The sequence below is a fragment of the Echiichthys vipera genome (genome assembly GCF_963691815.1).
Source record: "Echiichthys vipera genome assembly, chromosome: 8".
Classification (NCBI taxonomy): domain Eukaryota; kingdom Metazoa; phylum Chordata; class Actinopteri; order Perciformes; family Trachinidae; genus Echiichthys; species Echiichthys vipera.
In genome coordinates this window covers 25,655,138-25,667,645 of record NC_139833.1, presented here as the reverse complement: position 1 = coordinate 25,667,645, position 12,508 = coordinate 25,655,138, and the positions used below count along the sequence as shown (strand labels likewise).

The 12,508-nt window shown below is 42.1% G+C and overlaps 1 protein-coding gene across 1 annotated transcript in view; it reads left to right on the top strand.

Moving 5' to 3' along the window:
• The window catches only part of gapdhs (glyceraldehyde-3-phosphate dehydrogenase, spermatogenic), a 12,409-nt gene extending 1,320 nt beyond the window's left edge, over positions 1-11,089 (top strand). Inside the window, exons 2-11 of the mRNA XM_083918042.1 lie at positions 7,240-7,299; positions 8,010-8,106; positions 8,424-8,530; positions 8,980-9,070; positions 9,170-9,288; positions 9,437-9,518; positions 9,648-9,799; positions 9,940-10,102; positions 10,379-10,476; positions 10,614-11,089. Coding sequence (XP_083774168.1) covers positions 7,271-7,299; positions 8,010-8,106; positions 8,424-8,530; positions 8,980-9,070; positions 9,170-9,288; positions 9,437-9,518; positions 9,648-9,799; positions 9,940-10,102; positions 10,379-10,476; positions 10,614-10,683 — 1,008 coding nt within the window. The 5' untranslated portion in view covers positions 7,240-7,270 and the 3' untranslated portion in view covers positions 10,684-11,089. The remainder of the gene's footprint in view (positions 1-7,239; positions 7,300-8,009; positions 8,107-8,423; positions 8,531-8,979; positions 9,071-9,169; positions 9,289-9,436; positions 9,519-9,647; positions 9,800-9,939; positions 10,103-10,378; positions 10,477-10,613) is intronic.
• The last annotated feature ends 1,419 nt before the right edge of the window (positions 11,090-12,508 follow it).

Genomic DNA, 12,508 nt, shown 5'->3' with positions numbered 1-12,508 from the left:
CTTTTGCACCGCAACTAAAGCTCGTTTACATTTGATTAAACCAACCAATCAGCAATACATTATTTAAGTGCCACAAGGATGTAATTAGAAAACTGAATTGCGGAATTAGTCGACCTCGTTAAATGGGGAGATTCATTATTAATATCCAACAAGATGGATGCTTGTGCACATCACAGTCATACAGTCCCACTGTGCAATCAAAGAGGATGCTAATGTTTATTATCTCAGTATCCGTTATTATATATAATAACAATAGTAATAATACACTACATAATACTGTATTATAAATGACTGTGCACTTGCAGGTACTTTCATTTATCTCATGTAAGTGTGGTTCATGCTGCTCCTGATGCAGTAGCCATGTCTGGCCTTGTCTCACTTGAAGGTCATCCCTCCAGCTGAGGAAGGTCACAGCAGGCCCAGAGCTGCTGCTGTAGTGATGCTGACCAGCTGCTGATCTTAATTATCGAAGCTCTTATTAACTTAAAAAAGGGTTATTCACACTGCACTCATGGATGGGGAGCCACGCCTCTTCTCTCAGGCTCTGGAGACTGAAGGTCACTCATAACAGGCACAGTGCTGCCGGGGATAAGGTACATATTGTAGTCAAAGGTTGCCAGACTTCAGGCTCTATGATCATAGATATGGAAGACAATTAGCAGCCAATTGCCATGTATCAGCAAATAATTAGTTTTGCAGTATTTTTAATTAACATAATACATGATTCTAACATGGCTCAGTATTAATTTATTCGACAGACTTTTAAGACACACGTATTACTATGGATATCATCCAGATGTCAGTGAATATCTTACGGACACGTTGCCCCTTTGCCGAGCCAGTAGTAAACTGAGAGACAACTAGATAATTTAGAGCACACTATCAATACACAGGGCAGGTTATTCCAGCCTATTAAGGACTACAGCCATGTTATTAAGGAGATATGTATAACCCACACAAGCTACTCGTGACGTATAGTTAGAGGCCATTTGGTCTCTATTACTGACCTATTACTGGTCATAGATGTGGATTGGATTCTCAGGTGCCTGCTGTAGTATAAAGGCTATGTGTTCTACCCGTCTTGGGCATGCTAAACACTTTTCCACTTGCACTCCTGCAGTTAGTGAATAATCATTGCTACTTTAAGTCTGTTTTGTCAAGAGATTCATTTACGTACAGTCATAATTCTTTTTGAGTTGGTTATGACTTGTTTTTTATAGATTAACAAACACTTAATGTAGTGTGGTTGTAAGTAAGCTGAGGTTTAGTGTCTCTCTCCGTTCTGCTCTGCTTCTGACTTATCAACCAGCCATCTTGTCCAGGATGTGTGTAAGAGAGAAGGAACTCCAGAGTGACTCAGCACTCTGCACCAAACTGTTGCTACTTTAAGGAAATAAGCCCTACAGTAGGGAAGAGTGGACACAACTGGGACATAAAATGTCCATACTTGTACAACAAAGCAGTTTTGCATAGTTTTTCAATAGTGCAGGTGTTTATACAGCAACCAAATATGAGGAATATAGCACACACAGCATAAAACTGCACTACTGTACTGTAGCTTGAGAAGAGAAGAGGCGAATGACAGGGTCTGAGCCTTAGGAAGGATATCTGTCATCTGCCTGCTGACACAAGCTCATACAGCGAGCTGTGTGTGTGTGTGCGCAAGTGTGAGTGTGTGTGCTACAGCATTACCTCTGCAGAGTAGTCACATGTATCTCTCACATTGAATGCCCTGCAGATTGATACAGCAAACCTTTTAATAATTCATGATAGTTTGTGTGTTTGCTTATGTGTGTATTTTGTGCATGAACAAGTCTTTGTTCAACTGCAATACATACGACAGCTACTTTCATAAAACAATTAAAACCACCTTCCTTATCTTGATTTAATGATTTATTAAGGCTTAATAGATCATTCAAGCTACAGTATTAGCACCATAAATCCAGTGCACACTGGTTTAGCGTCTAATAGAAACAGTGCACTTTTTATCTGTCTGCCCCTGTCAGCAGGAGACCATGCCTGCTGAGTAGGACACACAGCCTGCAGTGTAGTGTGTGCATGTGTCTGACTGGTGATGTGATGGTGTTGGACATTTAACTGACTAGTTTACGGCAGCAAAGTGACATTGCTTCAGTGATGAGACTATAAAAAAGGGAGGAAGCAGGTATACTGCTGAAGATGAGACAGATTAAAAGATGAACAGAAGTAAAGTTCCTGAAATTTTACAAATAAAGTTTGACTCCACTTCACTGGCGTGTGTATCTAAGGGTGGCTGGCATTTATCGTTAAGTCTCTATTTGATTTATTAGTTTCACAAAGAGGCGGGCAAGAAGAGAACACATTACCTAATTGGATAGTCTCTCTGGCCTCTAGCCAATCAAGCCACTGCAGTGGAAAAATACTGGAAAGAAAGAGGGTGTGACAGAGGCAAAGGGAGGCTTGTATAGGCAAAAGACACTGAAAGAAGGGTGCACGAAGCAGGAAGGCAGGGGGCGTGGCATAGTTTGCAGGAAAAGCCTGGGCCATGTCAGTGAGTTTCTTCACTCACTGACGAATTTTGAATGGACACACAAACCAAGAAAACCAGAAGACTGACTATATTAGCTTGATGTAATCCTAGCCTCTCCTTACATGAATTGATCTCAACTTGTATTATTTATTTTCTTGAATTGAAAGCTTTAGAAAACAGCCGCTCTATTGCCTACCATATAAGCAGCCCAGTCAGTACTCACAGTATCACCCTGGAGAAATATGGGAATAGGTTATTTAATCTGTGCTCGGCCCAAAAGGGTCAGACTGGCAGTCACACCAAATGCTCTTCTGACACTGTTGACATATTACAGAGAAACGAAGGGTCAGGGTTTGTTTGGTACAGTGTTGGTGCTTAATATCAGAGGAGGTGTGGGCAGAAGTGAAATGCTGTGTCATCACGTCTCACCTCTCCTTTACCTTGCTCTTTCATTCTTACAACAGATTCTGTGTCAGTTTTAAGATCCAACCACCTGCCTTTTTTCTTTGTCCTTTGTCCTCCCTCATCTCTGGTCCCTCCAAAGCACATGCATACGCACAGGCACAGCAACCCTGTCCTGCACCCCCCGTGGTCAAACACTGTGTTTGTGTGAGGAAAATGGGTCGCAGCTCAGAGGGAGGGTAGGGTTGTGCTAAATAAAGGGGAACAGACAGACAAAAGAGTGGCGAGGACAGAGAGAAGGGCCTATGGTGTTGAATTCTAATGATTAGTTTGGGTGGTGGGGTAAAGGGGAGAATATTGATATATTAATGGAGCCAAAAAAGCGAAGGACAGACATTTAACAATGAACCAGGATAGGAATTAAAGGGCAAAGCAAGAAATATGAGGTAGAGGAGAGCAGGTGGACGACAAAGGAAGGCGAATAAGCCAAACATTAAATGAGAAGAAAGAAGAAGCATTAGGATGTATGGACAGATGGATGAAGAGAGAAGTAGGTAAAGTAGACGAGTAAGTAGCCTGGTGCACTTCCTCATTAGTGAGGATTAAACATTATTACAGCTTCTCTGACTGGCTGGCTCCTTCCTTTGTCTAACCAATCAGAAGGGGAGATGGTTGCACCACCCCTTGTCAAGTGATTGACTCATTGGTTGGGTCGGATCTCAGGCTGGTGATGACAGAAGTGAGGATGAGGGAGGAAGGTTAAAAAGAGATGAAAATGTTCGGCTGCTCTCTGGCCCGCCATGCAGAAGAGCAGCCCGCTCTGCATACATCTGAATCGTTTGTATTGTTCACATCAGTGCAGGTAGTGCAGACAGAGAGCTCACTTCCTTACTACATTCATATGTCTGGCCGTCTGAGTGCCTCTACTTCTGACATTTTAATGAGTGTCAGCAGATTGCGAGCTGCAGTTAACAGCATGAAACGTCTTTGCTCTGCTCTGCACAGTGCTGCCTCTATGAGCTGGGACACGTCTGTTTGAGTGCTGCAACAGAGTGTAGACTGAATACCAGATCAGGGCAGATTGGTCTACAGTCAAAAAAGAGGCAGGGCTGTGTGGTGGAGAAGTGGGACAAGCTGCTGGCTATGGAGTTGGACTTAAAAAGTTTACTGCACATAAAACCTTGATGTTACTCGATGTAGAAACATGGCATGATTTAACTGTACTGTGTTAGATCTAATTGAAATGTCTTGTTATAAATGTTGCTATCAATGTTTAAAAAGTGTATTACAACATATTTTATACTAAAGTTGCATTAATTTAACGATGCAGCCCCAGTGCTTCATTTCATGCATTCATTCATTGAAGTTGCTTTAATGAAGTGGGGTTTTTTTTGGCTGCCCAGTGTATCCCCTCCCTCTTCTCTCATTGATTTGCCAAAGCCCCACATTGTTGCTGGGCAACGGTAACGGACATTGAAAGGGGGAAGTGTTACTACCTACCTTAACATGTCCACGGTTACTACCAAGTACAAACTGTCCAGGCAGACTGACACCAGTGTCCCCATTGTCTTGGCTATGGTAAAGTTTCTACATATTTTATTTACCTAAGATACATATGTGCACTTGTGTTTTTACTATGTTTTGCTGTGAACACTCTGCAGTTTGCTAACTTCTGGCTTTTGCTGCCGTGGTGTTTTGTTGGGAGATGTAGAGACTTGAACCAAGTAACAATAAGAGTTGAGGAGCTATGATTAACACAGAAATCGGTCCGTGCTGTAAATGATAGAGCTCTTTTTTTTTTTCTGTGCATAGTAACCGTAGTATAGTATAGTATAGTATATAGTAAAGTACTCCACTCTGTCCAGAATTTCCACCTGCTTTAGTGAAGTAGTATCATTTGTCAGTAGAGCCACTTTGTGTTGGAAAACCCATGGCAACTGCTGTGTGCAGATGAAATGGAGAGGTTAGCATAGAGAGAGAGAAAGCCAACAAGTGAGACAAAAAGTGAAGGAAGGAGAGTTCAAAAGAGAGGTGGCTGCAGAGTGTTTTGAATGCACAATCGATAATGGTGGGAACCAAGGACAAAGTTAGAAATGTGAGAACAGCATGGTCATACTGCAGGCGCCCTCCCTTTTCTCTCTAACTCTCTCTCCTTTGGTGACCTTGTATAATGGATGCTAGCAACAGAACTCAAAATGGGTGCTCTACCTAGCCCTGAAAGGAAGGAACTATAAGAGGCAAGCAAGAAAAAATGCTCCAAACAAGTGTACAGTACAGATGACTGCTAGAAATAGACAGTTGTAAATGTGGCAGACTGTTCAATAAATTGATTTTGACTGGCATCAGTTCCAGCGAGACAGAGCTCTGTTCTTTCAATAAATCCAGGTTAAAGATGTTCCACTTTATTATCATCCATTGTTCATATTTGAAAAAGCATGCGAGAATGAGAGAGACGATTTATCTTAATCTGGTTGCCCCTTTAGTCTATTTAAAGTGTTCCCACAATGCATTTCACCAGATCGACAGCCTGTCCTACATGCTCCCCACTGGGACACACACATGCACTCACACACAACAGATTAGGAGATTACAGTAGTCTAAAATGACAACCAACCAGTTTCAAGGACAATCCACGTTGCCCTTACTTACTCTACCTGCACCAGTCAGTCACACACACACACACACACACACACACACACACACACACACACACACACACACACACACACACACACACAGTTAGTTGCTGGTCAGGCTAGCACCTGGTCAACGCTAAGAGCTATCTGTTCACTGTACAAGTAAGTGTTTGTAACTTTAATAACATTCAATCAAATATTATAAATTGTTAAGAAAGAGCTCACTTTTAATCCTAAATCCAAGAGTGTGGTAGTTTTTTTTTTTAAGATTCATTGTTTTTGGGCGATCATATAGAGGACATCTTTAAGAGTGACAGGAAAAGGGAAGCGAGAGAGGATACGACACACAGCAAAGGGCCGCAGGTCGGATGCAAACCCGGGCCGCTGCTAATGACTGAGCCTAAGTGGGGCACTCTTCAAAGTGAGCAAGAGGCCGCCCCGTGTGTGTCCCTTCTATCATAGACAGATCAAGGACAGCAAGGAGAGGAAGAGGTGGAGTTAGAAGATGAAGGAGGAGAAGGAAGGAAAGGAGAGGGGATGCAATTGGTAGAAAAGATGGGGGCTGAAAAAGTAGGAGGCGCAGAGAGAGAATGTGTGGAGAGTCTGAACAGGCAGAGGAGTTTACAGTATGAAACGGAGAGGAAAGCAGAGGGAAAAGGAGGTCACATAGTTGAGTCAATGCCAGGCTTCCTCTCTGTTCACTCAGACAAGTCTCTGTTTGTTGCATTACATACCTACCACTTTCTCCCTGCCATCTCATCCATTGTTTTCTAAACATGTACCTGCATGAAGCAACATGCTCCTACTCCTGCAGCAGCATGCACATAAAACATGCTATCTGGCCGCCTGTATTTTTCCATCACTGTCAACAAACAGAATCACACCCTCCCTTACACACAGTTGCAGTCGGTTATTATAACTTCAACACAAGCGCCCAGTTAATTTTGTCTTCAGGAGCACACCAACATTCTGTACCACCTCAGTGTTTTTTCACAAATAAGTGCTAATGCTCACGCCGCCTGTCTACTGTACTGTGAGGCTACTGCTACCAGTCTTCCTGTTATTGTAGCATTGCTGGACAGACCTTACAGCTGACACCGCAAAAGAAAATAACAACATGCAAAGTAGATAAAATGTGTTCCACTGACAAATGCATGGAGCTACATGAAGGCAGAGGGTCTCCTTCTAGCGTGATACTAAATGTTACTCTGTGTTAATGAAAATATGAGGAGGAGCAAGGCGGTGTAGAAGACACACAGGGAGAATAGGACAGGACAGATGGTATATGTGTAGTGTATGAGGAATAAAGGAAAGGCTGAGAAATTCAGAAAAAAAGTTCAAATATTATCAACATATACGACAGATTGGTAGTCGTTTGTGGAGCCTGAAGAACAGAGGGTTCACGCTAAAAATGGTCATTTAACAGCAGTGAAACCCAGACTCATTTTATATTCCCAACAACTTAACTAACCGGATTAAAGCCGCCTTCTGCTGCCAGGGCAACGCTTTGTCTCAGTCCAAACACTTGAGTAAACTTTCAATGTTTCAGCTCGATACGCTGACTGCGTGTGTTGCCAGCTAGAGGACATTAAGTGAGATTGTATATATTTTCGTGTTAGTATCATCATTCAGTAGCTGTCAATCCTTTCTAATGTCATTGGTTTCTCTTTTGTTTTTTCTTTTTCCCTACAGGTAACTCTATCCCCCCCAAGCAGCAGCAGCCATGTCAGATCTCTGTGTTGGAATCAATGGGTGAGTTTGAAACGCACACATTTCATACAGGATCGGTCAGACTGATTTGAGGATGATCAGGATAGGTTGTCATTGAAGCATATTTTTGGGAATGAGTGTTTATTATTCCCACAGCAGGTTCTGGTGGTTAGTAAATGGTTATGAAGAGGAGTGAAAATAGATTTTCACCCTTAATACAGTAATGGATTTTGATATGAGAGCGTGAACTGATGCAGTATAATGTGCAACCGTGACGCAGAACATCACAAATGGACTTCTATTGAGTAGTAATGGCAAAGTAAAGAGCTGTACTTTACCTTGGTTACATGTTGAAGGTTTGAAGTTCAGTCTGTTACCATTCCTCCCATGCAATATATAAAACTGATCTGACAAAAAAGTGCTCCATGACTAAGAATGCACTTCCTGTGTCTGTGACAAAATACAAGCCTTCAAGTTGTTTGCTATAGAAAAGCCTTTAACGTGAACGTGCACTCATCATAGCTTAACAGCAGCGGAGCTGCAGGATATACAGTAGGAGTGGAAGAACTCATGATTTCATCATTCTTCTGCTGGTGGGGATTAACGTCTGCAATGACATGACGTCACAGTTTGAGACTTTGTTAGAAGATTCATCGAGGTCCCAGGAGTGACTTGACATCCTGAGGAAGTTTCCCACCAATTTTTCCAAAACAAATATTATTAATCTCTCTCTCTCCTCCTTCTCTCTGCAGTTTCGGTCGTATTGGCCGTCTGGTCCTGAGGGCTTGCCTTCAGAAAGGCATCAAGGTTGTGGCCATCAATGACCCCTTCATTGACCTGCAGTACATGGTGAGAAAACATACATGCATACTTGCTTAAATTTTAGTAGAACATGTATGAGATTTACAATATAATTAATACTCACAAATATTGGATAGAACCACTTGAAGCCTCCAGCGTATATTGTTGAAAGTGGAAATGGGAAAAGTGATCCAAAGTTTATACATATTATCAATACCTAAACTGAATACAAGCTTTACTGTGTTAACTATGCAGTTAAGTGTATGAAATAAAATACTATCCTTTGGTGAAGTTATAATGAAGTTTTGTTATGCCTCTTCCCATCCCTGCACTTATAACGTCATAATTTTCCTCCTGTCTCCTAGGTCTACATGTTCAAGTATGACTCCACCCACGGCCGTTACCACGGTGAGGTCAGTCAAAAGGGTGACCAACTCATCGTCGATGGCAACTCCATCTCTGTCTTCCAGTGGTGAGTAAAGATGATGTTTAGTGGTTAGTGGCTGTTGCTGCATCAGTTAATTGGTGGCAACAAACTGAAGTGAGCCCAAAAACTGACCAGTTGCTTTATTATGAAGGAACTATTTCATCAAGGGCCACTTTCACCTCCTGGTTTTTAGCATCCAGAGTGAATTACATGCAGTGGAATGAGGATTGTGCTGACTAGGGCCTCACTCATACAGCTGCCCCTCCACCCGTTGTGTCGGCGGTTGTTTTAGTCCTTTCAGTAATGGCACCTCCTCTTTGCAAAAGGCAACATCAACAAAAAGGAGGGTTAGAAGAGACATTCCTTTTCCTCTTGATGTGTGTGTGTGTGTGTGTGTGTGTGTGTGTGTGTGTGTGTGTGTGTGTGTGTGTGTGTGTGTGTGCTAGTGATAACCATTTCATCCTAGACTGACGCTGTTCTTTCTTTGACTCTAGTATGAAACCAGCAGAGATCCCCTGGGGCAAAGCTGGAGCCAAGTATGTGGTTGAGTCCACTGGAGTCTTCCTCAGTGTGGAAAAGGCCTCTGTATGTACATACACACACACCGACATATACAGAAAAAATACTGCCTAATGCCAGTGCGATTTGTAACCGGTGCCATCTTTCTCTTCTGTCCAATCACAGTCTCACATCCAGGGCGGAGCTCAGCGTGTGGTTGTGTCCGCCCCCTCACCTGATGCTCCTATGTTTGTCATGGGAGTCAATGAGGACAAATATGACCCCTCCTCCATGACCATTGTCAGGTAACATACCTCTGGTTTTGGACATGAATTCACTCTGTACATTTTTCATTTTTCACAAACATATTCCTAGATATATAGGTGGAACATTTCCATTACATACTAACTTGAGTCTGGTAGTTAGTGACCATGTCTGTCTTTCTGTTGATAGCAATGCCTCCTGCACCACCAACTGCCTGGCCCCCCTGGCCAAAGTCATCCAGGATAACTTTGGCATTGAGGAGGCTCTCATGGTAAGTCACAGTAAATATGTGTCCTGATGTAATACTGTAAGTTTTCGCCACTGTTGGTGCTGTATTTTTAGCCTCAAACGTACGCCAGAGTTACTGATGTTTCAAGTAATATGACACTCTTCTCTGTAGACTACTGTCCATGCATACACAGCCACCCAGAAGACGGTTGACGGTCCCAGCGCCAAGGCCTGGCGCGATGGCCGCGGTGCCCACCAGAACATCATTCCAGCCTCCACTGGTGCCGCCAAGGCAGTGGGCAAAGTCATCCCCGAACTCAACGGGTAAGGACAAACACATTTGCTATCATCTTGATAATCAGATGCACCTTTTCTAATTGTGATGAGGAGCTTAAGAAAAAACAAAGACAGAGGGTGACACAGCTCTAATATCTCTCTCTCATCTCTTTTGTCACTCTCTTTAGTAAGCTGACAGGCATGGCTTTCAGGGTGCCAGTGGCTGATGTGTCAGTCGTCGACCTGACATGCCGTCTGTCAAAGCCTGCATCTTACGCTGAAATTAAGGAAGCCTGCAAGAAGGCCGCACATGGGCCCATGAAGGGAGTGCTGGGTTACACCGAGGACCAGGTAACAGCCAAAGTTATTTCACACATACTGTATAGCAAATACACAGCTAGTAATAGTTCCAGAACTAGTTATGAGCTGTTGTTCATTTCAATTGGAAGCATGGATTAAGATTAACGTGTATTCCTGTTCTTAATGAATTGTGATTCATTTAATTAAAAAGGACGATAGACATTCAAAAATATGACATTTGTGACTGAGTTTGTTTTTTGCATTTAGTGATGTATTGCATAAGCTGTGCCTGGTTGCACTACAGTATATCTGACTTGTGTTTTGAAGGTGGTGTCCTCTGACTTCATCGGTGACACCCACTCCTCCATCTTTGATGCTGGCGCCGGCATCTCCCTCAACGATAACTTCGTCAAGCTCATTTCCTGGTTAGTTTTCAGATGTCTTGTTCAGCCCCACATGGAAAACAGGACGTGTCATCAAAATATGAAAATAATTGAAAAATATACTTTTCAAAAGCAAATAAAATTAATTTCTCTTTCTTCTTTCCCCTCTCTTTCTCCAGGTATGATAACGAGTTTGGCTACAGCCACCGTGTCGCTGACCTGCTGCTGTTCATGCACTCCAAGGAGTAGACACTACCTGTCCAAAAAGGAAGTCAGGAATGGGACCACCCCAACCATCCTCCTACACCCTCTCTTCTCTTTTACACACCCATAGCCAAGTCATAGCATCACAGCCCTTAGCTCTACTACAGTATACGTAGGCAGCAGCAACAGTGTGTTTGAGTGTTCTGAGTTTATCTGTTTTTCCTTTAATGATCGGTCGGTGACAGTATTTGTGTCCGTGTGCCCCCTCTCCACCTCCCACTGCCACTTTAGATGTGTCCTTATGGCTCAGTACTATGGTAATTACTGTATCCATCTTCTTGTTGGTGTGTTTTAAAAGCTTAATCACCAGTGGAAAGAGGAAGCTGAGAGGCAGAGCTACTGTAACTCGGCTTAAAAGTAATGAGACAAAGAAATAAAACTTGAAAAATCTCAAACTGTCAAGCGTTTCTTTCTTCATTATTATCATTATGCCTCCTATGGAGCCTCAAAACTGACAAATATATCAAACAAATCAAAAGTATAACTTCATCAATAAATAATACTGTTGGCTCAATAACAAGCAGGGAGCACAATAACTATAAAGTTTCTTATGAAGTTATTTTCATTTCTAATCAGTTGATAAAATAAAACAGAATTATTTTCATTACATATCTACTGTATATATTTTTCAGTGCTTTCATACTCCAAGTGTTGGTGTTGGCAAATGCTTAACCATAGTCCCTATTTCCCCTACACAACATTTTCCTTGCCACATTTCTGAAGCTCCTCACCTCTCTATAATTATATATAGTTTATATTATCACATCTCACATTATTTACTGTCCACTGTCCAGGGTTATATGTCAGCTGTCATGGTAAAAAGATAATCATTGTAAAGGGCAGCACTACTCATGTAAATGTCACTGACTTATATTTCATGTGCACTGAAATAACAAAAGAAAGCATCCTAGAACTTAAAACTGACTGCATGGTCCCCATATCTCGTCCTCTACATTTACTGTATATCTCTTCTGTCAATGACCATAAACAAAAAAGGTAATAATTATGAACAAGTAGGAATGTAAATAACATTTGGTCCTGGGACACAGAAGGTTATATCAGAAGTATTACTGCATGGATCTATTCTAATTCAGACATTTGGTGAGGGAAGGCTGGAGCAGCCACAGGAGGGAACCTTCAGGGCCACCTGCTGCCTCTTTAACAGTACTGCAGCAAGACTCAGCATGCACACTGTGTCCTAATATAGAAGAAATCTTTCCCTGCTGATTTTTCCAGCTTTGGCCCATGGCTGTGGATGAAGCCTGGGGAAAAAATGTCTGAGCTTTGGGGTATGACACATGCACAGTAAAATCTGGTCTGCACACCCCAAAGAGCACCGGAGCGGAAACCATCCCTTTATTAGTAGCTCCATCTGCTGTAACCCTCCAACAGCACAGCTCCAGTTCCACTGTGTATGTCTCACACCCCAAAGCTCAGACCTGTTTGTGTCCAAGCATTCTTCCATAGCCTTGCTTTGGCCAAGTTACTCCCTCTTAAAAGAAACTGAGGTGAAAAGCTTAGAAAATGTTTATAATGATTTTGCTGCAGTGCCACCTACTGTTTTACTGAACATACTACAATATGAACAGCACATTTCACAGGTCTATAGAACTATGGGCATAAATATGAACTGGTTGCATATACTATTAACAATGTTAACTTCTTTATTGAAAGGAGGCCTGGGTTATATTTATATAGTAGTGATATTGTAATATGAGATTAGATATCGTCTTAGATTTTGGATATTATTATATGACGTGCATATGACATAGGTGTTGTTATTTCCTGGTTTTAAAGGCTGCATTAGAGT